Source organism: Cylas formicarius, unplaced genomic scaffold (genome assembly GCF_029955315.1).
Source record: "Cylas formicarius isolate icCylForm1 unplaced genomic scaffold, icCylForm1.1 PGA_scaffold_9__14_contigs__length_23061073, whole genome shotgun sequence".
Lineage (NCBI taxonomy): Eukaryota > Metazoa > Arthropoda > Insecta > Coleoptera > Brentidae > Cylas > Cylas formicarius.
Genome location: NW_026844365.1, coordinates 1,863,986 through 1,888,219, shown reverse-complemented (window position 1 = coordinate 1,888,219; position 24,234 = coordinate 1,863,986). Strand labels below are relative to the sequence as shown.

Sequence of the window (24,234 nt, the reverse complement as noted above, 5' to 3'; positions counted from 1 at the left end):
CGATGTCGCGCCATCTGTCGACGGATAATTTAAACAGGCGTTGCGCTCTGTGGTGGCGCAAAACTTCTAGCCCGTTCGTTTTCCATGTTCTGTGACCGTTTTCGAATTCTATTCCCACAGGCTCCCACAAAAAATAATTCGGGTCGTTTGGGAGTGTTTATAGGTACATTTAGAAAATACGGTGATGCAATCTATACGTCACACCGTTAACTATTTTTTAACTCTCAGCGAGAGAAGCACACGAGAGCATTTGTGCCTCCATCTATGAGAAAAATATCAAAATTCCTCGGAAAATTGGAAAAGACCACTTTTTTTTAGATCAAACCGAAATTGGGCGGGGCGGAGAGCACATCAAGCGCATGTATGGCTCCATCTTAAGCTTAACATCAAAGTTCCGCAAAGAATCGGAGTGACGGTGAGATTTGCACAACACGGTTGCACCATCTATGCGCCGCGGACGTAAAAAGCCCTCCGTGGTTCCATCCATGGCAGAAATTTCTACAAAATTGGAAATTTCATTCGGATGAAGACGGCGAGACTTATTCTTTTTTTTCCTCAACTTTCCATGGGCCGTCATTTGATCTCTGCGGGTTAATTTTTCTAAGGTTATACACTTGCGTTGTTTTTTTTTTGCCCGTTAGAGTCGCATAAAGCCGATATCGAACGTTTCGGGATCACGTAACTTCACAATTTTTTACGGAAACACTAAATGGTCGTGTTTTGAGTTATGCAAAAATTATTTAGACGAAGATTCCTGTTTCGCTAGCGGATCGACTGGTTTCGTCTTTCTCTCGTTTACGTAAAATGGGGCCCGTATCCCTCGAACTCAAGCCCGACAGGCTCCTGTTAGACTCGAACTTCGACGGCTACAAGCTGTCGTTGCAAGAGATACCCACGTTCAGGAAAAAGCTGGACGTGCCGATTGATCCGAGCCACTTAACGACGAGCCAGTATTCGTTGTTGCATACTAAGCTGTTTGGGTTGCACAACCACCTCTTCGGCGATCCTTTCGAGCACTCCCAAGCGGTGTACTTTGTGGACAAAGACTTAAACGTGCGGAAAACTTACATTGACGACTTCGGTAATGAAATGATAGGTCCTTTGACCGTGTGGAAGATTCCCAGCGTTAGGGCGCGGAACCCCGGAGATTATGGCATTACGCTTAAATTCCCCAGCGCCAATTTAGCCGTACTTTCAGACGGATTGGGCGTTTTGTACATACTGAGCACGGGAGACAGGACCGACGACTCTGACTTTGTCCAGTTGTATTCCGGAGAAGTTATCGCCTGTCGCGAGCAAGGGTTCGTGGTTTCCGACGCGGCGTACCGCGACGAAAAGAAAGAATTGCACGTGCTGCTGCTGCACATAGCCGAAGACTCAAAAGATAGGTTTGTGAGCGTCGTACATTGGGTAACTTTCCAAGAGGGTACGGCGGATGACAAAGTAACATGGAACCAAACGAACCTGAGGCAATTGAAGACCAAGGGCGAGATCCAGTACCTCTATTTGGAAGAGGGTTGCGAAAACGTGTACGTTATAAGTGACAGTGAGGTACGGTTCGTGTTAAACTCCGAGTATCCGATTGCGGAGCAGGCCGGAGACGAAGATACTTCGTATAAATGGAGCCAAAGTGACGAGGAAGTGTCGGTGAAGTTTGTTTTACCGGAGCGCCCCAACAAAGAGTTGGTGTTTGTTGCCGTCGAACCCAAAAAGATTGACGTTAGGTACGACGCGAAAGTTTTGCTGAGTGGGGCCCTCGCCGGGACCGTGGACCCGTCGCTGATGACGTGGACCATTGAAAACGTCAACTCGCTCGAGATATCTTTAACCAAATCGGCGCAAAAGATATTCTGGCCTGAATTAGTCCTGGGGAATGGTAGGGGTGAATATGTCGCGCGGTCGTCGAACTTTGATCAAATGTCGGAGGCGGCGCCCCAGCAAGGCGCTACTTTCAACAGCCAGCAGATTGAAGAATGCGACTTTGAAAGCGACAAGGCGTTCACGTTTCAAAGGATTAACAGGCTAACCAATGAGTGCACTCACAAGATCCACCTGGGGTCCCACCAGGTGCTTCTCACGTGCCGGTCGTCGCCCCCGTTGCCTCCGGCGGTCGGCACGAGACACGACGTCGACGTCTGCCTCTGGCAACCTCGCGGAACGGGGCCGAACTTCGAGGTTAAGCACGTGGGCACTCTGCTCGCTTTCGGCTACGTGCAGGCCTCCAAGCAGAACCGAAAGTTCACGGGGTGCTCGCCCGACACGAACTACTGCTTCGTCAGTGAATCGACGGGCCACATTTTCATTTACAAGCAGAACCGGCCGTTGGTCTCCAGCGAATTGAGGCACAGGGGCAGCGGACAGCGATTCAAGAGCGTCGCCCAGCAACAGGTCCTCAACCTGGCGAATCAGCAAATTTTGGGCGTCCTCGCCTCGGACGCGCACCTGTTTGTCCTCGGCGAGGACTTTATCACGGCATTTAAAGTTGGCAATGAATAACACAAGTTTTATCCAGAGTGCTTTTTATTTCGTATATTTACCGCCATTTTTAGAATGTTTAGGCATTGATTTTTCGCGTAACTGCCGCCATCTATTGGCAAAACGGTCAATTGCCCATGGGCTGTTAGCAAGGATAATTCGGCCATTAAATATGACCCAGCCGCCCAACGTTGAATTTGACAGTTAACCTAACATAAACAAAATAGAGTAGATGGCCGCAACTGACTCGTAAATCCGACAAAAGCGGCGGCCCACGATGTCGGAGAACGTGGTGGAGCTGTTATTTTTCGACACGTTCGCTCACGACAACACGGAGGAAATTAACCTCGACTTGGTGCAGTTCCCAAAGCCCGTCTACGTAACCGAGGTGAGGATCATCCCGTTGGGGGCTCGGGTGCAGGCCGATTTCCCGGGCGGGGTTCGGCTCGGCGCGACAAACCCGAGCCAATTCCAGATCGAATTTTTCGTCAACGACCTCGGCAAACCGGGAGCGAGCACTTTCGAGACGCTCGGCGGCTTCGAGTACGATCAGAACGGGAAAATCAACTTGGAATGTTGCCCGGATCCGATCGCGCGCAAGATCCCCACCGACGGTCTCGTCTTGAAAGGTAACGTGATTCGTATTTTGTTTTTCCGTGTTTGCTGACTGCCTTTTGAAGGCGTCTACACGACAATCACGTTGGCCGTGTACGGCACGTTGACCAACAACTTGACGGAACAGATAATCCAGCCGGTGGTCAATCCGGCGTTGCCAAGTCAACCGAACACGATATCCGACGTCCAGCAGATCATCTCGGCTAGCTCGGTGGAGTCGGAATGGTCGCAGGAGGCCGGCAATGCCGGCCCTATAGGTTAGGTTACATTTTTCCCTTGATTTCTCGAAAAAACGAGGCCCCTTTACAGAATACATCTCTCAGACCGCCGCGACGTACCAGTCGTACGGTACCAACGAGCCGTATCAGCAAGAGTTCACCGATTATTACAACGACATCCCGAAAGATCCGCGCGGATACCATCACACGCCGGAGACCGACTGGGAGGCGAAACCACGGATCCGGGAACCCGAAAGGGGCGGCAGGGACGTCGCGTATCAGTCGTCCTGTGCCGAACGGGACCTGGACAGGAGGGAACGCGACAGGGACAGGAGGTACTCCAGATCCGATGCCGACAGGCACGAATGGCCAGATTCGGACCGGAGCCACGACCGGGAAAGGTCCAGGAGACATGACGACTCGTACCGGCGTTCCGACAGGTACAGGGACGAGAGGGAGGAGCGCAAACGGCCCAGGACGCCGCCCCCCGCGCAGTCTCCGAAACGCCCTCACACTCCGCACAACGAGCAGAAGGAGACGTCACCCGCGGAGACGGCGGAGCGCCAAGAAGACGGCGCTAAGCAGGAACCTGTGGAGACGAAGGTGGAGGCGGTGGCGGCCGAAGTAAAGTCGCCTCTCGTGGAGGAGCCGCCGCCCATGGACGTGGAGGAATTCGAGCCCATCCTTAGCGACGAGGATATCGTCGACGACGGCGAGCATTATCAGGACGTCGAGTGCGACTATTCGGGCTACACCAACAACGACGACATTATAAGGTTGTTTACGCCAGGTTAGTGCGTGATTCTTCTTCTTTTTTGCTGCTATTGGTCACGTTGGCCAGGATCATTCGGCCAGTTTTCGGGCGACTTACTTCCAACAACCTCAGACGATGCCTTAATTAAAAAGGACTGCAAGGGGGCATGTACCCTTTAATAGTAAACCCTGCAATTTATATTATCTTGAGTCGTTTTATTAGAGACATTCGCCCATTGTCGACTTTTATTCAGCTTTTTTCTTTGGCTTTTTGCCGCTGAAATACGAATATTACTGGGACAAAATGGGATAATATATTCAAAATATTTGTCAGTTATGTGCTGTATTATAACACCCCTTGCCCTCGTGTCGTTTTGGTCACGTTTTACCTTTTCCTAAGCTGTCACGTCGTCAAAGTGTTCTTTCGTCATGTTCAGCACACCCTGGACGCGTTCTTTCGCGAGTATTCCACTCTAAATCTCAAGTTACTGCGCTCGCTGTACAACAGTTGACTGATCGTTTCTAACCTCAAAATTCTTCTCGTTTTGTTTTTTTAAACCACATTCCCTGGGCGTATAACCTGTTACAGTATACGTTTATCTGTTTGCACACAAGTACAGCGACAACGCTTATGAGAAGGAATCTTTTATTTTATATAATATTTTTGACATTTAACTTAAACTCGTTCCGTTATCCGCGGTCGGTGTTCCGTGAAATTCTTCTTTTTTTTTTCCCGCATCAGGCGTTACGGAAGTGCAAAGGTATCCGGCCAAGGCGGCGTTCTCGATCAACGAGGACGCGTTCGAGCTCGAAGAGAGTCTCAGGATCGCGATCGGCATCACCGACGACTACCTGAAGTCGAGCATCACGCGATTCGCGATCAACACGTTCGAGCGGCACAACGCCGAGATCAAGGAGGAGTTTATACACTTGTGCGAGAAGTTGCCCGTCACCGTCGGCACAGCGGAGACATTCCGCGACATCGCGCGTCTCCACGCGTCGACGGCGTCGACGGACGTCGCCCGGCTCTCAAACGAAGATCGCGAATTGGTCGCGCAGCTCGCTTTCATCGCGGAAACCGTCGCCGATTGGTTGAGGATCGCTCTCGACTACGGCATGGCCAATGCGCAGGACCAGCCCACCTACAAGATACGTCACATCAAGTGCGGAGTGAGGTTAGTTTGCGGTTCATGGAAAACGAAAAAAAAATGCGTTTTTATTTATTTCTTCACTATCGACTTTTGAGAATAATAACTTCGGGACGTGGAATGTTTTTTTTTTATTTTACCCCAGGGAATTTTGAATACCTATAAAAATTTGGTTAAAATCTTCTCTGGAAAAAGGTATTGTGGATTTTTTTTAATTTTGTTTTTTTTTATCGCGCGGTCATGAAAAATCCGGAAATAATAATAATAAGTTCTTTGTTCTGTTTAAAAAGTCAATGTCGTCTTTGTTTCGGCTGTCCATTTATGAGTCATCTTATGAGTTTTAAGTATTTTTAAACTGTTCCTGGAAAACTGTGAAACTTGCCTGGAAGTCACGGAAATGTCTGTACTCGTAAAATTGTGATACTTCCTTGGGAACCCCGGAGGTGTTAAAGAATTTTAAGTTTTTTGAAAGTTCACCTGGAAAACTGGAAAATTTGTTTATAAAATACGAAAATGTCACGGAATTTTGAACAATTTTAATATGTTTCCGGAAAACTGTGTGACTTACCTGAGATCCAGAAGCGGCACGGAATTTTGAGTACCTTTAAACTATTCCTGGAAAATAGTGAAACTAACCGTTAAATTTGTTGAAAAATACGGAATTGTCGCATTTTTAAACTGTTTCTACAAAATTGTGAAATTTACCTGAAAAAACCGCGAATGTCACTGAATTTTGAGTAGTTTTTAAGTATTCCGGAAACATTTAGTACTTTTAAACTATTTTTGGAGAATTGTGAAGCATAGATCAAAATTATGAACATTTTACACAATTTTGGGTGAAATTTGTTTTTAAAATACAGAATTATCACGGAATTTTCAATAATTTTAATCTGGAAAACTTCGAAGTTTATTTAAAACTCTGGAAAATTCCAGGGAATTTTGAGTACCTTTAAAATGTCCCTGGAAACACCTAAAAATATTGAAAAAATTTTACAGAATTTTAAGTACTTTGAAGGTTTACCTGGAAGATTGTGAAATTAGCCTACAACAGCCGAAAATGTTATAAATTTTTGCGTACTTTCAAACTTATTCGAAAATTTGGAAAATGTTGCATAATCTATTTTCAAAGTTTATCCGGAAAACTGGAAAATATCACTGAATGTTGAGTCCTTTTACACTGTTCGCAAAAAATTGTGAAAGATATCGGGAATTGCCGAAAATATTCCAAAATTGAAGTAATGTTAATCGGGAAAACTACGAAATTAACCTGAAAGTATCCGAAAGGTACATGGAATTTTCGAGTACCTTTAAAATGTCCCTTGAAAATTGTGAAAATTTTCTGGAAAAAATGATTGAATTTGTTGACTAAAAATTTGGGAATTTTAGAGAATTAAAAAAGGATTCTTCCAACCGTTTAGCAAAGCGTTATCTGAGTGTCGAACACCCCCGTCTCTTTCCTCAGACTCGCCGAGTGGGTGTGCGCTAGCGACGACTACGTGCAGTACTTGTGGCGCGCCGGCTTTAACCTCCACAAGGAACTCTTCAACTTGTACCACCAGGAGTTCATGGCGCTGTCGATCAAGCTGATGATACTCAAAGCGCTCGACGCCTATTTAAGGCACAAATTCGCCATCGAAAAGTTCCTCCGGGGCGACGCCCGGGCGTCGCCCCGCGAGAACGGTTACGTCGACGGGCCGCCCGCCGACCCCGGCAACGGTTACGCCGTGCTGGTGCGTGACCTGCGTCGCAACCCCCTCGTGCGTCTCAAGTTCGCGATCGCCTCCATCTTGAAGAAACTCAACCTGTTCGAGGCGCTGACGAAGACGCGCGGCGTCGCGGTCAAACTGCGCGACCCCGCGCGCGACCTCCCCGCCGACGACGTCACTCTGATCGCCAAATCGCTGCGCCAGGTGGCGCGCCACTGCTGCGGCGCCGGCCTCTTCGGCCTCTCGCAGCCCAAGCGTTTCCTGCCGGTGTCCGCGCAGTTCGAGGTGCCCCGCGTCGACCCCGGCAACGTCCTCGTCGTCTTCTGTCGCATGTTCGACCTCCTGCACGTGTTCGTCCTGCTGCTCGCGCATCCCGCGACCTCGAACTCGCCCGCGGTGAAGGCGCCCGTCTTCGAGCTACTCTCCGCCCTCGGCGACAATCTCGACGGCCTCCGTTACCTCGCCGACGATCCCGACGCCGTCAACCTCCTCGTCAAGCGTTTGCTGTCCAACGACGACGACGACATCCTCGGCGACTACCTCGACGCTAGCTCCTCCCACCTCGGCCTCGACCTAGCGTACAAACTGCAAGCGCTCTACCACCTCGACCGTCTCCTGGACGTCGGGACGCGCGACGTCGACGCCCTCGACGTCGTCGACCAGCTCCACGGCCTGACGTGTCTCGGGTTCTCGCACGTCGGCAGACGCGCCGTCGCCCACGTGCTCGCCATGGCGGACAACTTTCGTCGCGTCGTCCGCCTCTTCGACGCCGGGAAGTTGAAAAAAAACGCCGCCGCCGCCGGCTACCTCGTCGACCTCGCTCACTACGTCGTCGTCGCCGTCGCGAACGTGCCGTTCCTCGAGAAGTACCACCGCGACGTCGCGCACGCCGTCTCCTCCCTCCACGACGACAAGGCGGGCGAGGTGCGCGCGCATCTCGCCCCATTCGACGCCCCCGTCACCTACGACAACGTGTCCGGGTACCTGGGGATCGTGGAACGCGAGCTGCCCGACGCGGCGTCCGCGCCGGGCGCCCTCGTCTCCGCCCTGCGCGTCCTCCACCACCTGGGGATCCCGAAACACCGGGCGGCGCCCGAGACTCCGCTCGCCGGTTGCGTCGAGCTCAAGTACAAGCACGTCCTGCTGCAGCTCTATTCGCTCGACGGCGCCGCCCTCCTCGTCCGTCTCCTGCAGAAGATCTGCGACCATTACCAGCTGCCCGGGTTCCACTCGTACGCGTTGGCGTCGGAACGCGGCGCCCGTCTCGTCCACGTCCTCCATCCGGCCGTCGTTCTCCTCGAGCGGATGCTCGCGCACGTCGTGCGCTGCCGCAACGTCGACTTCAAGGACCTGACGTCGATCCCGGTGCTGCTGCGCGTTTACAACCTGCTGTGCGCGTATCCCGCGAACTGCGCGGGCCACGCGACCAGCGTGGAGGCCCGCGCGGCCGTCGCGGACGCCCTCCTCGTCTACACGCAGCCGGTGTCGGACCTGGTGCGCGAGAAAGACTCGCCGAACCGCACGCTGTGGAGTCAGATGTGCGGCGAGGTGCTCAAGTACGTCGTCTCCGCCCCTTACTGCTTCGTGCCTGGCCTCGCGCTCCTCTCCGAACTGCTGCCGCTCCCGTTGCCGGTGCAGAGCGTCGGCGACGTCGGCGACGCGGAAATCTCGTGGACGGTGAACCTGCGCAGGTTGTGGTCCGCCCACCTCCATCCCCACTCGGCCGTCGTGCAGGCGATGGTCTCGCGACTGTGCGTGTCGAGTCAGCCGCAACTGTCGAACTTGCTGAGGCGCGTGTGCGTCCAGATCGCGGACTTGGCCGCGAACTCGGCGGCGACGGTCGCCCGCGGCGTCCTCGACGCGGTCCGCGACGCCCTCGACGCGTCGTCGTGCTCCGCGTCGCAGACCGCCCGCCTCCTCAACTTCCTCGCGTGTCTCGTCACCCACGCGCCCATCAAATGCGCGGTGCTCCACCTGATCCACGGCGGAGGCGCCGCCAAGACCGACGACAAGTACGCCGAGCTAGTGCCGCGATTCTGCCGCGTGCTCAGGCTCGAGGGGGGCGGGGCCGCGCAGGCGCAGGAATGCATCCTGAGCGTGGTGCAGAGTTTCTGCGACGTGGAGATCGCGCTGACGCAGGCGACGACGGCCGCGAGTCCCGAGCGTTACCTCGCCAACGCGTTGCCCGTCAAGGAGCACCTGCTCACGTACGTGGATGTGATGCTCGATCACCTGGCCTCGCCCGAGAACTCTTTCGTCACGTATTTGCCGATCGTGCGCACGCTGCTCCTGCTCACCGAGCACGACTACGGTTTCCGGCACCTGAAGGAGCGGCTCGCCAAGCGGGATCGCGTTTTCGGCACCCTGCTCGCGAAACTGAGCACGAACTTGACGAAGACGAGCCCCGAGTGCCTGTCGACGCTCGACACCCTCGTCGAGTTCCTGCGGGTGTGTCTGACGGTCGACGAGGGCGACGCCGCGCCGTTGCGGACCGCCACCCTCGCCGTCGACGAGGTAAGACGGCTGGTGGGCTGGTCCGACCCCGCCCACCCGTTCCTGTCGATCGAGGAGACGCTGAAGAGGGAGATCGAGACGGACAGCGGCTTCGAGACGATCCTCGAGGGTCTCGCGTCGATTCTCAAGCAGCTGGCCGGCGGACAGCGGGACGTCGCGGAGGCGGAGTCGAGGGAGGCGGCGCCGCTGCCGCCGCCGGAGCCGCTGCTCGCCCAGTTCGCCGGACGTTTGGTGTACGGCAACGCCGAGACGTGCGACGAGCGGTTGACCGCACGGTATTGGCTCGCGTTGCCCAGCGACGAGCCCGATACGGAGCTGGAGAGCGTGCCCTGCGACCTGCTGGAGGTGTGCCGGCTGCTGCCGCCCGAGTTCAACCTCGTCAAGGAGGCGGAGCGGTTGTGTCACGTGTCGCGCGTCGCCGACGTCACGGGCAAGGACAAGGAGACGGCCGAGCAGCGCTGCAAGACGAAGAAGCCGTTCGGTGAGCGGGTAGTTCGAATGTACCGCGATGATGTTTCGAATTGTCGTCGGCACTTGACATCGAAACTTGTCAAAAAGCGGCGAATCGATCTCGATACTTGGCAATGGATATCGAATCGGTTTCCATGATTTGCAAAAAAAGATCAAAATTCGGCCTTTAATATCGAATTGGTGTGACTTCCGGTCAAAAAATATCCAAATAGTCATCAGACTTGGCAAAAATATCGATTTAGCGTTTCTACCTGAAACAAAATATGAAAACTTGGCACCTAAAAATATGTCAAATTGATCTTAATATTTGACAAAAAATAGGGAAACTTGAGACTTATTATCGAATTGGTATGGATACTTGTCTGAACAAACACTGAATTGGTATGAATTTTTGGCAAAAATATAGATTTTTTCATTTAATATTGAATTGAATACCTTTCAAAAATATAGAAACGGTATTGATACTTATCAAAAAAATGTCAAATCGATCGTGATACTTGGCAAAAAATATGAAAATTCGGCATTTAATATCCAAATGATATGAATGCTGACCATATAGATACTTGTCTAAAAAAAATTATTAAATTGATTTAAGCGGTGGACAAAAATATGGATTTTTTTCCAATTGCTATACACGCTTAGCAAAAAATATAGAAATTCAGCATTTAATGTCAAATTGGTCGATACCAAAACAAAATCGAATCGGTATCGAAAAATATCGATATTTTTTATTCGTTGCGCAGTGACGCCGATGAGGCCGCGAAATTTCACTCGGCCCGCGCAGCAGCGGCCCGATTTGTTCCGTTCGAGGCCCCCGAACACTTCGAGACCGCCGTCGCTGCATGTGGATGACTTCGTGGCGTTGGAAACTTGCGGGGCGCAGCCGACCGGCCCCACCGGCTACAACAAGATCAGCAGGGAGTTGCTGGCGTCGACGCGTATGGCGAGGGGCCCCCGGGGCCGAGCCTTCGTCACGTCCGAACGCTCGATGCACTACAACCGGCAAATGTAAGCTGTAGGGGTCGGGCGGGAATCGTTCCCATTTGACGACTCCTTTTCTGTTGCAGGCCGTGGTGGGGCGCCGGCATGTTCATCGGCAGGGGTCCCTACTTTTAATCGCGTTAAAAAAAAAACTCTTTGCTCATAAAATATCGTGGGGCACCGGCACGTTCATCGCGTCAAATAAAAATCTTTAGTTGAAAAATGTGTTTTATTTTTTGTACAATACGATCAGGGTGAAAAGGGCGAGGGTACCGACGAAAACGAGCCCGAAAGCCCCGCAAAAAAGTAACACGAAAGCGGGCGGGGTCAGGGCCTCGAATACTGTGTTTTCGAGCGGCAAGATGGGGAGGATCATGAGGACGAAGAATAGGTACGCGAGCGCGAACACACTCAAACTGAGGTTAAGGGTGCCGAGGTCGCGATCCGATAGGGCCATCTATTCCGGCTGGTACTCCTTTTCGAACTTTTCAAAGTCCTCCTCAGTGAAACAGGTGCCTTTCGAGTCGTCCGCGTCCTCCTTCGTCGCCGCCGGCCTCCTCGAGACGGCCCGGTCCACTATGCGCTCCGTTGCGTCCCTGTCCAGCCTCACCGCGCTGTACTTCTTGATCAGCTCCAAAGTTTTGAGGTTATGTTCCAGTATTTCGCCTTTAGACTTTAACCGTTTCCTCGCTTCGACTATCGTGTACTTGGGCGCCGCTTTGCCGCGGGATTTTCGGTTCTTTCGCGGGCCGAAATCGGGATCAACGAGTTCCAACGCCTTGCGGACCATCGACGCGCTCATCGCGACTCATTCGACGACTTTGAGGTTATGCTCACGGAATACTGTCCCGGTCGCTAAAGAGCTGCGTTTTGCAATTTCCGTTATCCGTGATTAAACATGCGCCATACTCCTGTAACTTTATACTTTTAATTAAAAAAGGGAAAATTCTGCAGTTTACGTACGCAAAAGATGTGAGAGATTTTAAACGGCAAATTAAACACCGCCATCTATGAACGAGTATGAAAAACGGTCTGGTCACATAACGGCCTAAAATATAAAAATGTCCTTTAATCCAAGGGTAAATTCGGTGGACTGTGATATAACCTCAAACAATTTACCTATTAATGTTTCAATTTTCTTCGGTTCCTGATCCAATATGAATTTAGCCCGACAGTTTTTAAGGTGTCGATCTGCTCGCCGTTTCTTTCTCTCTTACGTGACTCTCGCGTTTTGCAGGAACTCGGCGCGGTCGAGGACGCCACTTTTGCGCCCCGTAACTTACACCGAAACGATCGTCAAATATAAGGGGAGCAAAATCGGCTCCACAAGCGACGGCGACGATAGCGACGACGACAAGAAGCCCCCGGCCATCAAAAAAGTCGACAGTTCGTCGTCCAGCGACAGTACCACCTCGGACGACGACATCATCTCGAAGAAAGCGTCGCGTAGCGACGCCCTGTCTAAACTGAACGCTCTACTCAAGCAGATAGTGGAAGAAGACGTCCCTAAATACGACTCGGGCATCAGCTTAGCCCGCCCAGTAAACAAACGCGTCAAGGTTAAAAAAGAGCCTGTCGGTATGTAGTTTTGGGACTAACGGTGGTGAGTTATTGTCGCGTGTCGCAATTTTCAGACAAAGACATAATAGAAGCAGCGAAAGAAGTCGCCGCATCGTTTGGGGGCGACGCGAAGCATACGGAATCGGTATTAATGGCGAAGTTGTTGACTCCCGTGGAAGGTGGCGGGGCGTTGACTTCCAAAAACCTCGGGGACATCCTCCAAGGTATGAAAATCGATCGGGAGCCGAAACCGGAACAAGAGTCGAGGGCGAGTCAAGTTAAACGGGTCCTCGAAAGCGTCAGTGCAGAGATGTTGACTCCGCGCACGGCAAGTTCGAGGCAAACTTCTCGGAGGCCGGGTCTAAGGAAGACGGGGCCCCCCTCGTATGTTCCGCGAGCGTCGGGTTTGTTTTCCCCTCACGGTGCGGTATTTCAGGGTCAGGGAAAAGATAGACTTGTTCGAGGGGGACGGTTTGGGGATATTCACAGACCCGTCGAAGCTTCGCGACAGTCCCCAGCTCGAGACGTTGCGCAAGTGCAGAGAGAGGGACTTGAAACTAGCCGTGACTCACCCACCCTCGAACTACTTCCAGGAGATGATCCTGTGGACCGAGCAGGGCAAACTATGGAAGTTCCCCATCGATAACGAATACGGTAAGGTTAACCGGCGGAGGAGACCATTTTCGCTTTCATTTTTCCGCGTTTAGGTCTGGACGAAGCCAACACGTATTTCGCCGACCACATTTTCCTCGAGAAGCACCTGGAGCCATGGTGTCCCTCGAAGGGCCCCATCCGGCACTTTATGGAGCTCGTGTGCGTCGGACTCTCGAAAAATCCCCACCTGAGCGTCGCCGCCAAGAAAGAGTACATCGAATGGTACCGGGATTACTTTGAGGAAAAGAGAAAACTGCTGCTGGAGGTGGAGGCCATCCCCATCGAGTCCGGCGAAAAGGAAAGGGCCACGGATACGTGATCCGACATTGTAGCATCCCAATTTCAATAAAACATTTTGCTAGATTGCTTCCCATCTTTTTATTTCAAACGTTGACAGCAGAGGATAACCTACAAAGTTTGCGTCCCATAAAACAGTTAATTGGATTTAGTTGGTTAAAGTTGTCCGCAGATGTCGCACGTGCCTTTGTGGTTACGCTTCGGTTAGTGCGGTCTTCGCTTCAGAGATGGCGACCTGAGACCAACAGCAGTTCGTTAAATCATTAGAACTCTTTTACTTCGTTTTTATTGCAGTGACGCGGCACCCACGTCAGTTCGACGTTTATCGCATTGAAGACTTTTTATAACAAAAGAGAACTCCACTACACTACTTTATTTAAACAGTCTCATGATGCTCGGACATAGGCGCGGCATCCTAACCTCTTAAGACCATAGAAAAGAAACACCACAGACCACCGATGAAAAACCCAACAGATTACGGCGCGGTTCGACCGTCGTTTCATAGATGGCCCGCGCGGTAAAAATTCAAACGTTGCTAGGTTAAAAATCGTTTTATTTGCTCAAACTGAAAACAACCCAGTGACTAAAGAACACACTCTATTATAAAAATAAAAAATATGTAATCCGTCATGCCCCTGCAACCACGCGGATGAAAGAAAAAATCCAAATAGCAGCGGCACCTGCACATATTTACATAATAACGTTTCGTCCGTACGGAGATGTTTATCTATTCTTCGCGACGCTCTTACTTTTATTACGCCCGATTTGAATATAATTTCGATTCGGTTTGTCGGACTAGAAAAAGTAAAACGCACTTTCACGCTACCTGCGCGACGCGAGCAACTCCCGCAACGCCGATATGTACGACTGGGCCATCTGCAACGTCTCGAACTTGCTGAGCTTTTGTTCGGCGTCCAGATTGGGAATCACCTGTCTTAACCGGTCGAAAGCGTCATTTAATCTGAAAAAAGACGCCGGCACCCATAGATCGCAGACAACAGAAATAAAAATCGCATTACCCGTTCATTCTTCTTCTTTCGCGAGCGTTGGCCGCGAGTCTGCGCCTCTTGAGCACGGTAGGCGACGTCGGCCTGTCCCTGACCGCGTTCCGACGCTTCTTGTCCGGTTTTTTCTTGTCGGCCGACGTATGGGCGAGCGCAAAAATATTGAAATTTCCGTACGGTTCGTTCGTGGACGATCCGGTCGACAGGTACGATGAATCGTTGTCGTAAAAGTCGTTCTGCGAAGTTTCTCGCGCCTGTCTGTCGATCGCCTCCTCCAGCTTCACGAATCCCGGATAAAACTCTCCGAAGAAACCGTCCCCGTTGTAATAGCCCGACGCGGGAGGCGGCGCCCGCTCGTACTGATCGTAGACGCTCTTCATCAACTCCATGTTCACATGTTTCGCGCGCCGCAACACCCAACGCGCGCCGTCCGCTCCAAACGACACCCTTTGCGGAAATAAAACAACTTCCGAGGAATGCGCGATGACCTACCTTTACGTGCCACCGCCGCCGTATCATCACATCGGAACAACCCCACGCGGCAGGGCCGGACTCGCCGGTGACGTCAGCCGCGATAATTTACGGCCCGCCGTACTACCGTTAGGACGCCGAAACCGACATTAATCACGTCGCGCGTTTAATAACCCGCCGATTATCGTTAGATCGGCGCGTTTTTTGACGGCGGGGCGTCCCCCGTTGACAGATTCAAATTCCACAACGGTTTGACGTAAAGCGGTCCGTGATCTGCGGAGGTCGCGACTCCGTGATCCGTGACATTATTCGAGGTTCTGTGGTCCACGGTTCGTTCACAGATGTAACTTCATCTTTTTTGCCGAATAAAGTAGTGGGACATATTCAAGACATATTTTGTCCGATAAATGTATTTAATCGTAAATTAAATGTGTTAGTTAGTAGGGCAGACTAAGGAAGCACGACACTATCTCGACGACCTTATTTGGAAAAACAGGAAGAAATTGTTGGGAAAGTTATCTAGCCATATCGGTTTAGATGTTTCAGACGAACGAGTCACTCGAAAAATCATAAGCCAGCAAAACTCCAAAAGAAACATACACAAAACGCTGTCGCAGGTCTCAATGCCAAGAAGGTCGAGATTTGATTGCAGTGTAATAATTCTTATACAAAAATGTTCCGTGTTGTTCTCTGATTCCTTTTTGATCGCCGAAAGATCATTGTGTAAAGTAAGTGTTTGCGTAGTTTCAATAATTCGAGATAATCCCTATTCAATTTGGGGCTTTGGCGCATAAAACCGTCTCCTCCTTTAGGTATCGCACAAAAGAGATATTTTGAGCAGCAAAGCCAAGAAGATTGAGATTTGATGAAAGTGTAATAATTCTAGTACTAAAATGTTCCATGTTTTTTTCCAATTACTTTTTGATTATCAAAAGATCATTAATCACAGAGTATAGCGTACTCACGCTCCTCTATTCAATTTGGGGCCTTGGCAGCGTAAAACCGTCTCCCCGAACATTTTTGAGTTTGGACTGACCTGAAATTGCGTAACTAACTGAGTATCCCATAAAAAGATGTACTTTGATATCAAAGCTAAGAAGATTGAGATTTGATTACGGTGTAATAATTCTCGTACCAAAATGTTCCATGTTTTTCTCTGATTCCTTTTCGGTCCTCAAAAGATAATTAATTACTGAGTGTAGTTTCCATAATTCGAGATAATCCTCGAAAAATCGTAGTCCCCTATTCAATTTGGGGCCTTGGTCAGTGTAAAACCGTCTCCTCGGACATTTTTGAGTTTGGACTGAGCTGAAATCGCGTAACAAACTTTGGGTATCCCATAAAAAGAGACACTTTGATATCAAAGTCAAGAAGATTGAGGTTTGGTTGCGGTGTAATAATTCTTGTATGGTCTGTTCATAGATATAAGAAAGTGACCAATTGCTTTTCAATGGGATTATCCAAGACTGGTCATTAATATACAATACAAGATTATTACCTAAAATTTTGGAATTTAAATTCAGGTTAAATTGTGGTCCGTAACAGAAAATAATTTTATACCTACCCGTGTTTAATATTCTTTGCTTTGGCATACACTCTTATTTCGTGTGTAATACAGCGTGTGTTGAATCGTGTTCGAATTATGCAAAATCTGTGCGAGTTTAGTGTATCTCAGGAGATGCTCTCGCCCAAATGTAGAAAACAGTATTCTATTGAGACTAAGGAAGTTATAAACAATGTTAATTTGACTCTCAACGTGGTGCCAGCAAGTAAGCATCTTTAGAAGAAACGGCCACATTGACAAAAATTCCAAAATCAACTATATGGAAAATTGTGAATAATCCCATTTCAGCGAGGAAAAAAAGAAGCGATGCTGACATTTTCTCGAGTGTAGATGAAAGTGATCAATATATAATACGTCGTAAAATTTACCAGTTATACGAGGAACAAAGCGTGCGTACATTAGATATCTTAATTAGGAGGCTTGAAAAAGATGAAACCGGCGTTAAATGTGGCAGAACTACCTCATGGAAGTGTATTCAACACATGGGTTTTATATTTAAAAAAATTGCCATTTACCATAAAAAAAAAGAGGTAAAAGAATAACTATTTTGCATGCTGGCCATAAAGATGGTTGGATTCCAAACGGACTTTCTCTGTCTGCGAAAAATATTAAGGATTCTTCTCTGGATTACCATGAAGACACCACCGCTGATTTATTTGAAAGTTGGTTTAAAAACAAACTAGTTCCAAACATTCCTCCTAATAGCGTCATTGTAATGGTGCAATGCAAGTTATCACAGTAGACAGTTGACTAAAACCCCTTCCTCATACGACACAAAAGCAACAATGTATGCACAATACATGTATAATAACGACATTTATTTTCACGAAGATTATACCAAAAAGCAATTAATTGAGATTCTACAAAGCTTGAACCTACAAAAGGAATATCTACGTCTGTTGTAATTATGCAAAAAATCTAGAGCATACAGTTTTAAGTCTTCCATCTTACCACTGTATATTTAATCCCATTGAACATGTTTGGAAATCTGGCATTCTTCGTAACAATGTTTTTCCCCGTGTTAACTCCAATGTCCTCAACCTTATAGACACCGAAGTTTTTAACATCCCTCCACAAAGTTTGGCAAATTCTGTTAAACATATAGAAAAAGCAGAACAATCGTATGTCCATATTGCAAATAATATAGAACAAATAATAATTAGACCAGGCGATGATGACTATAGTGATACTGATATATTATGTGAATAATTTTAAGTAATTTAAGTAGGTAATAAAAATAATTTGTAATTTTATTTTCCTAACAAAACTCCAAATAATTAAATTCTAAGCAAAGTACGGACCTGCTGAGCCATATTTCATTCTTACAGCTTGCCCGTATCAGTTAGTCACTTTCTTATATCTATGAACGGACATTACCAAAATGTTCCATGTTTTTCTCTGATTCCTTTTCGGTCCTCAAAAGATAATTAATTACAGAGTGCAGTTTCAATAATTCGAGATAATCTCGAAAAATCGTAGTCCCCTATTCAATTTGGAGCCTTAGCGTAAAACCGTCTGCTCGCTTAATTTTGAGGTTAGATTAAGTTGAGGTATGGTGTAAGTGCCTTCGGGACGACTTTGTTGATGGGAACGGCCGGCAAACTCGCCTAGATGGATCGTAAATCAATCGCGCGGCGCTGAAAAACGGTCCCCGATCAACAGTATGCCGGCGTCGATTAAAAACAAGCGATTGAAACCGAGCCATAAACTTAATCGCCGTGATATATCAAACACCTATGACGGTTTTTATGGTCCGTGGGAATTTCGCGCGGCCAACTGTCATCTCGCCGTAGCGGGGCTCATCTCGCGGCGGCACTTCCGACCGAAATCGAGACGACGCTAATGGCGGATCGCGCGCGGGACACACGCCAGCCGACACGCTTGGCCGGTCAAGTGCGAAGTTGGGCACATGACACCGCGTGCCACAGATGCCCGCGTCACGCACCGATGACCTTGTAACGACCCTATATCGGTAACGACCGGCAGCAGCCCGGCTAATTGATTAATAATATAGGGCGCCGTCGTGATGGTTTGTTATTACGACGACTGTTGTCGTCCATCGAGACGTTTAACCGCAGGCCACGTTTTACACGAGTCGCCTAAACGCAAAACGCACAAGTATTAACCTTTCGTCAATGTTTTGGTTAGTTTGAATCTACCAGTACCAAAAATCTTACGTCACACGGCGAAAAGGAAATTCGTTAACGCCAGAAGAAATTCCCAATATGCGGTGCTGTTGACTGGTGCTTTTAAACATCAAAAAATACGAGTCACAGAATCCCTAATTCTTCTTCTTTTTCTGTACGTATTATACCAGGCTGGGAGTCACAGAATACAACAAGCAGGCCGAAAGGCTGACTTTTCTTCTTTGTTTTTCGCTAGAATATCAGTTTACAGGCATCGGTCGTGTATAAACCTAACCTTCTAACTAGTAACAAATGGAAGAGGACATAAAACCAGAAAAATCCAGAGTCAACCAGATAATTCGTAAAATTTCGTGATTGTGTCGTTCCAAGTGCATCTAAGAAGACCGGCGGTTTGAAAACAAGGAATTTCGCACTTTTCCACCCGCGCTGTCTGCTTGCGAGTGCAAATTTAACTCTCCACGCCTCCGTGTCCGTCGTTCGTGAAAAAATACTTAAAAAGATGAAAGAGCTGCGAGAGCAGGTACCCCCGGGAGCTCGTTAATTACCGCTTGGTTAATTATCCGAAGCTGTAATGAAACGTGAGCGGCTTTTGTTTGGGATTTTTCCTAAAATAACAGTTGTTGACATGGTACGTTGAGAAAAATGCCTGATTAAACTTGAGCTGCGGTTTGCAGCAACCAACATGGCCGCTGGCAGGTCGTCAATGTTTGGTTGCAGTAATTTCTCAAAATATGTTGAAATCCGGTTCAATTTTTAGGCAAAAATGGAATTAAGGTGTAGAAAGTGTTCTTAAAAAAATTAGCGACAACTGCAGAGTTAATATTATGCTGAATGGATCGGCGTCCTCAGTACAATTCTGTAAGTATTTTAGCGTCTTGGTTCGTTAAGCGCTACAGACACGATACCAGCTAATTTTTCCCGAATTGATGTGCGTAAATCGGAGCAAACAGTGTGTTTTTATAAACCTAAAAAAAAAATAAATTAACTTGTGCATAAGGCACATTCTTTTCTTTACAGTTTTGACCACAAACACAACAAGTTTTTCGCAAAAACACGAAAAAGGTACTGAGAGAATCATAACCACCAAAAATGTAAACAATGGCGCAGAATATTAGTAGTCTCTGGCAATAGAAGCAATGCCAATTATATTCGGATTTCAGAAAGTGATTTTGCGTTTTAATGAAAATTGGTCAATTTTTTCAAGAAATTACGGCAATGTGGCAACTCAGTTAGTTGGGACGTGACGCATGCGCAAAAGATCCACACCCTCTCTACGAAAATGTCATAGCCACCTGCGGCGCATCACTTTTTACTGTAGTAGGGCCACTATATTATCTTATAGCTATATGGTAGCGCCCAATCTAGACGCGATGACGTCATCCATCCCCACTGCATGCTTGTGGTTAGTGCGCGAGTTATTACGCACAAAATGTACATAAAATTGGCGTTTTTAGCGGACATACCTGTTGTACTTTAATGTACCCAAGTTTGACGCGACTTTGAAGTCAGCGCCGATTACGGAAAAATTCGAAACCTTCGGTCCGGTGGAAACGGGCCCGGATTCCTCCGGGTTTTTTCCCGCGCTCGCGATCTCGAATTCATCGTGACCGACGATTACCGTTTTAAAATGGACGCGGGTAATCTAGCGGCTTCAAGAATACATTTTTCGAAGTCTCGCTAAGAAAAATGACCGAAAACCGACGGAAACCGATTTTATCCGCCGCCCTACGCGACAGAATATACCTCGCTTTTTCTCTCGCTGGCCTGCGTCCATTAGCAGACGATTTGCAGCTCATAAAGTCATAACCCGGCTTCTGCTGCCTTCGACGCGCCGTAAATATCGAATGTTCTCGATGCTGTTCGATTCCGGGCCCCCGTCAACTGCTCCGGATCGTCGGGCAACGTTTTTTCCGGTTAACTACCGAAGAAATTATTAAAGCTGCTAAAAATAGGCGTGACAAACTATCGTCCGCTTGCAAATCAAATTATTTCAGAAGTTAGCAGTTGCAACCTGAAATATTTTTTATAGAATTTAATTGAATATGATTTTATTGAATCGGGTATCCTATTAAAAACCAAGTAAGACTTTCGCCAACAAAGATACACATTCCACGAATCTAAGTCTACAATCAAATAAAACACCAAGGTTTTTATTACAATTCGCAATTTTCAAACGTTCATTTTTAATTAATGAATACGAGGTTAGATGCAGCTCCAGTATCACGATAAAACTTTGTCTTTTAAATATATACCTTAGTTTTATTTTTTGGTAATAAATATTATGTTTTTTGTTATTAAATACAGAGGAAAATATTAAGAACGCAACATACAGAGCAAAATATTAAAAATACAAAATACAGAGGACAATATTAGAAACGCAAAGGACAGAGGCAAATATTAAAAACGCAAAATAGAGGGGGGAATATTAAAAACGCAGAAGAATGGGGAAAACAGTAAAACCCTAAATAAAATCCGTTAAAAATATGTTTTTTTTATTCTGAGCAAATTACTAACGCTATTTTTAATAGACTTGCTACGATGCGGCGAAATATAACATACTTCCGAACACCTCCGGGTGATTCGACGGCTGTCCCGCACGAGACCGCGTCCAGTTGACCGGAGCCCGCGGAAACACGAGATCGCGAGTGCCATTCGACGCGAGATATATAAAAATGGCCACCTCGGCGGCGATTTTCTCGTCGCCTGCGCGGCTAATACCGAGCGAGGTGCTTGACGACTTCGAATACGCGGCGCACCAGGTCCCGGAAGTCGTCTTCGAGGAGGTTTCCGCGTATTTTCGCGGGAGCTCAGGGCCGTACTCGACGGGACGCGGAAACGCCGGAATACGGTCCTGGTCCTGAGTACTGACATACCGGAAAAGGGTTTTATTTGTGTTATGGCGGTTTAGCTCATGGTATCAACAGGGTGGCAGGTGTATAACAGACTCAGTTTTTATTGGTTGGTTTTTATGAATTCTGCAAAATCCCAAACGACCCGCATCACATCTGGAATTCCTTTTTGCTAAATCAGCATCATACGCAGATGATCAGAAATCATACGCGCCCGTGAAAAGCCTTAACGACTGTCAAAATCGTCTATTTTTAAATATTGATAAATGTTACTGTCTTAAATTCAGCAGGCGGATAAATGATATAAACTTTGACTACACCTTCAATGGTGTAAAAATAAAAAAAGTAGAGCAGATTAGGGATCTTGGAATAACTGTAGATGTAAAATTAAGTTTTGATATCCACATTGAGAATATAGCAAAAAAAGCTTATAAAAATTTAGGTTTTATATTAAGAGTTAGCAAGGAATTTCAGGATCACAAATCGCTTATTATTCTATACAATTCCTACGTTCGATCTCACCTTGACTATGGCGGTGTGATATGGAGTCCTCAGTATCATAAATATATAGACAGAATCGAGAGAATACAAAAAAAGTTTGTTTTCCATTTAAATTTTAGATTTAACCGTAACTTACTAACTCATTCGTATGAAGCTAGTCTTAATTTCTACCATATACTGAAGTTATCTGTTATCTGAATTATCTCCAGTGCTATATTTTTGCATAATATTATTAATAGTAGGATTGACTGTCCTTTGCTGTTGGAAAAACTACCCTTCAATGCGAGAGTCGTTATAACAAGAACTCCTTCATTATTTTACGTGCCTAGATTTAATACAAACTTAGGTAACAATTCCCCAATATCTCTTTTACATAGACATTACAATAATTATTTTTCGCACGTTGACATCTTTGCGTTATCACTTAATTCGTTTCGAAATCAAGCAATTAGGATTTTTCTATAAATTTATTTTAATTTTTAATTTATTTTAATTTCTGATTTGTTTTCCTTATTTTTTCACATTTGTTTTTTGTAATTCACGCACTTAATATACAGTGTTAGTTTTGGTTTAGTTTGGTAAGTTTGATTGTTATTATTATTTTTTTTTTCTTCTGCTTATCGTAGATATAGGTAGGTACTTACTTATAAGTTTTACTTTGTTAATTAAATAATGGTATAATTGTTAGTGTGTCCTTGTAAATTGTGAAGTTAGTTCTTCATGTTAGGGCACCTTTGTAATAAATAAATAAATAAATAAATAAATAAATTGGTAAATGATTTTTTCGTTATCAAGTAAAAAGAGTATTTTTACAAGCACCTTCACGTGCTCTTGCAAACTTGCAAAAACTCTTTTTTCTAACCCAACAGTGAAAGAAAATTGGCGGCTCCTCTCTTTTGGGGTAGATCAAGGTTTCAAAAACCCTAAAGAAGTTTTTATAGGTAATTTCACTAATTTGGTATTAGGATGGATTTGTATAAAACGCCTACAATCGAAACACTACATAGCGAAATTGAAGGGACTGCTTTTTTTTTTTCATTACAAAGCGTTATAAGCACGCATATATGTTCAGTAATATTTAATTATTTTATATACTTGGAACCACTGCAACGTTGCCGGATCCAAATCCGAATTTTTCTTTGCACTTCCAAATCGTGTAAGTCCGTATCGACGTCCCACATCACTTTTCTTTTCTTTATCATCTAGATATAAAATGTTTCGCTATGCTCGTCGTATTCAATAAGTCAAATTAGAATTGATTGAAACAATGAAGTGTATTATCATAATCGTCGAAATTGCTGACCTTTCGCCAATCATCCTGTTGGCTTCTTCAGAGCTTGACTGAAACTAACAGACTAAGCAAAAACCGACGCAGGAGAAATCCAGAAGTTTTGTAAAAAACATTACAGTAGCCTTTGAAAAATTTTGTTCGCAATACAGAGTTTTACATTATACAGAGATTCGCTGTATCTTAAAATTGCTTCCCTTTTTGGGATTTTTCCGAAAATGACTAATTTTTTATAGTTTAATTAATAATAATATTTTCCTATTAAGTTGATTAATACTTCTTATAACTATTGTTACTTATAATCGTATTACTCTTCCTATTTTAATAATAATAATCTTTTACTCAATAATATCCTTATAATTGTAAATTATCTATTTATTTAAGCAAAATTATCCCATTAATAGGATTAATAATTTTTTTAACCTTATTTTAAGTTAAAGAAACTTTTAATCTTCAAAGTTCAAAGTTAAGTTTGCAACCCACAGAGCCAGATCAGTTGACCCAAACAAGCTACCAATTTTATTTAAACAATTATCCATATACGACCTCGTATATACCTATAGATCAAATCTCTCTTTTTACTGACGCCGTACGAAAAAAAAGAACGCCGAGTGAAGACGTTTCGACCAACGGTACACGCGAGATATTTTAAGAACGGTCGTGGCTGGGTATTTGTTCGGCGATTTTTCACGTCGCTCGCGTAACAGGGTGAACGCGAGGGGTGGGGGGGACCAATTGAAACAGTTAGGCGTCATGTGTTTGCGCGGGGCGGCGCGCTACGCGTAATTTGTCCGTCTCGAAATAGTCGAGATCGGTCGGGTTTACACCGTCGCCGTGACCCCGCGTCACGGGATTCGATTTCGACCTATCCGGCCGCGCCTCCACCCCGAAAACCGACCGAGGCGGTGGCGAAACGGATAACCGGGACCCGGCGGCGGTTCCCGCGCCGCCCGCGGCCTGACGACGTGGCCCCCGAGCGGCCGAAACGACCCGCGTAAACGCGACCGGTTGCGAGAAT

The 24,234-nt window shown here is 46.8% G+C and overlaps 5 protein-coding genes across 10 annotated transcripts; 3 read left to right on the top strand and 2 right to left on the bottom strand.

Annotated features, from left to right (window-relative positions):
* The first annotated feature begins 94 nt into the window (after positions 1-94).
* Positions 95-2,496, top strand: LOC132706909 (nudC domain-containing protein 1). The gene has a single exon (XM_060678495.1). The coding sequence runs from the start codon at positions 805-807 to the stop codon at positions 2,494-2,496; it is 1,692 nt and encodes a 563-aa protein (XP_060534478.1). The 5' UTR covers positions 95-804.
* Positions 2,497-2,735: 239 nt separating this feature from the next.
* LOC132706908 (protein virilizer) lies at positions 2,736-11,093 on the top strand. The gene is made up of 7 exons (XM_060678494.1): positions 2,736-3,104; positions 3,156-3,347; positions 3,400-4,098; positions 4,804-5,236; positions 6,672-9,910; positions 10,644-10,908; positions 10,968-11,093. The coding sequence occupies exons 1-7, from the start codon at positions 2,753-2,755 to the stop codon at positions 11,014-11,016; spliced, it is 5,229 nt and encodes a 1,742-aa protein (XP_060534477.1). The 5' UTR covers positions 2,736-2,752; the 3' UTR covers positions 11,017-11,093.
* A 14-nt stretch (positions 11,094-11,107) lies between these two features.
* On the bottom strand, positions 11,108-11,768 carry LOC132706913 (active regulator of SIRT1-like). The gene has a single exon (XM_060678501.1). The coding sequence runs from the start codon at positions 11,681-11,683 to the stop codon at positions 11,339-11,341; it is 345 nt and encodes a 114-aa protein (XP_060534484.1). The 5' UTR covers positions 11,684-11,768; the 3' UTR covers positions 11,108-11,338.
* A 150-nt stretch (positions 11,769-11,918) lies between these two features.
* On the top strand, positions 11,919-13,456 carry LOC132706910 (small ribosomal subunit protein mS31). The gene is made up of 5 exons (XM_060678496.1): positions 11,919-12,064; positions 12,119-12,459; positions 12,516-12,825; positions 12,878-13,095; positions 13,149-13,456. Exons 1-5 carry the CDS (start codon positions 12,039-12,041, stop codon positions 13,412-13,414), a joined length of 1,161 nt encoding a protein of 386 aa, XP_060534479.1. The 5' UTR covers positions 11,919-12,038; the 3' UTR covers positions 13,415-13,456.
* Positions 13,457-13,957: 501 nt separating this feature from the next.
* LOC132707179 (protein atonal-like) lies at positions 13,958-18,353 on the bottom strand. Of its 6 annotated transcripts, none has more exons than XM_060678908.1 (3): positions 14,889-18,353; positions 14,412-14,843; positions 13,958-14,353 (listed from the first exon to the last, which is right to left on the bottom strand). In XM_060678908.1, the coding sequence occupies exons 2-3, from the start codon at positions 14,783-14,785 to the stop codon at positions 14,215-14,217; spliced, it is 513 nt and encodes a 170-aa protein (XP_060534891.1). In that variant the 5' UTR covers positions 14,786-14,843; positions 14,889-18,353; the 3' UTR covers positions 13,958-14,214. The 6 variants fall into 6 exon arrangements, with proteins under 6 accessions (XP_060534891.1, XP_060534893.1, XP_060534892.1 ...); XM_060678910.1 differs by having other exon boundaries at positions 14,412-15,346; positions 16,003-18,353; XM_060678909.1 differs by having other exon boundaries at positions 14,412-16,175; positions 17,383-18,353.
* Positions 18,354-24,234: the final 5,881 nt, after the last annotated feature.

Coding starts and splice junctions, on each gene's coding strand:
- LOC132706909 (XM_060678495.1), top strand. CDS start 805: ATGGGGCCCGTATCCCTCGAACTCAAGCCCGACAGGCTCCTGTTAGAC.
- LOC132706908 (XM_060678494.1), top strand. CDS start 2,753: ATGTCGGAGAACGTGGTGGAGCTGTTATTTTTCGACACGTTCGCTCAC. Junction 4,099..4,803: donor TATAAGGTTGTTTACGCCAG/GTTAGTGCGTGA, acceptor TTCCCGCATCAG/GCGTTACGGAAGTGCAAAGG. Junction 5,237..6,671: donor CACATCAAGTGCGGAGTGAG/GTTAGTTTGCGG, acceptor CTCTTTCCTCAG/ACTCGCCGAGTGGGTGTGCG.
- LOC132706910 (XM_060678496.1), top strand. CDS start 12,039: ATGAATTTAGCCCGACAGTTTTTAAG. Junction 12,065..12,118: donor TTAGCCCGACAGTTTTTAAG/GTGTCGATCTGC, acceptor CGCGTTTTGCAG/GAACTCGGCGCGGTCGAGGA. Junction 13,096..13,148: donor CCCCATCGATAACGAATACG/GTAAGGTTAACC, acceptor TTCCGCGTTTAG/GTCTGGACGAAGCCAACACG.
- LOC132707179 (XM_060678908.1), bottom strand. CDS start 14,785: ATGGAGTTGATGAAGAGCGTCTACGATCAGTACGAGCGGGCGCCGCCT. Junction 14,354..14,411: donor GAAAGAAGAAGAATGAACGG/GTAATGCGATTT, acceptor GTCTTTTTTCAG/ATTAAATGACGCTTTCGACC.
- LOC132706913 (XM_060678501.1), bottom strand. CDS start 11,683: ATGAGCGCGTCGATGGTCCGCAAGGCGTTGGAACTCGTTGATCCCGAT.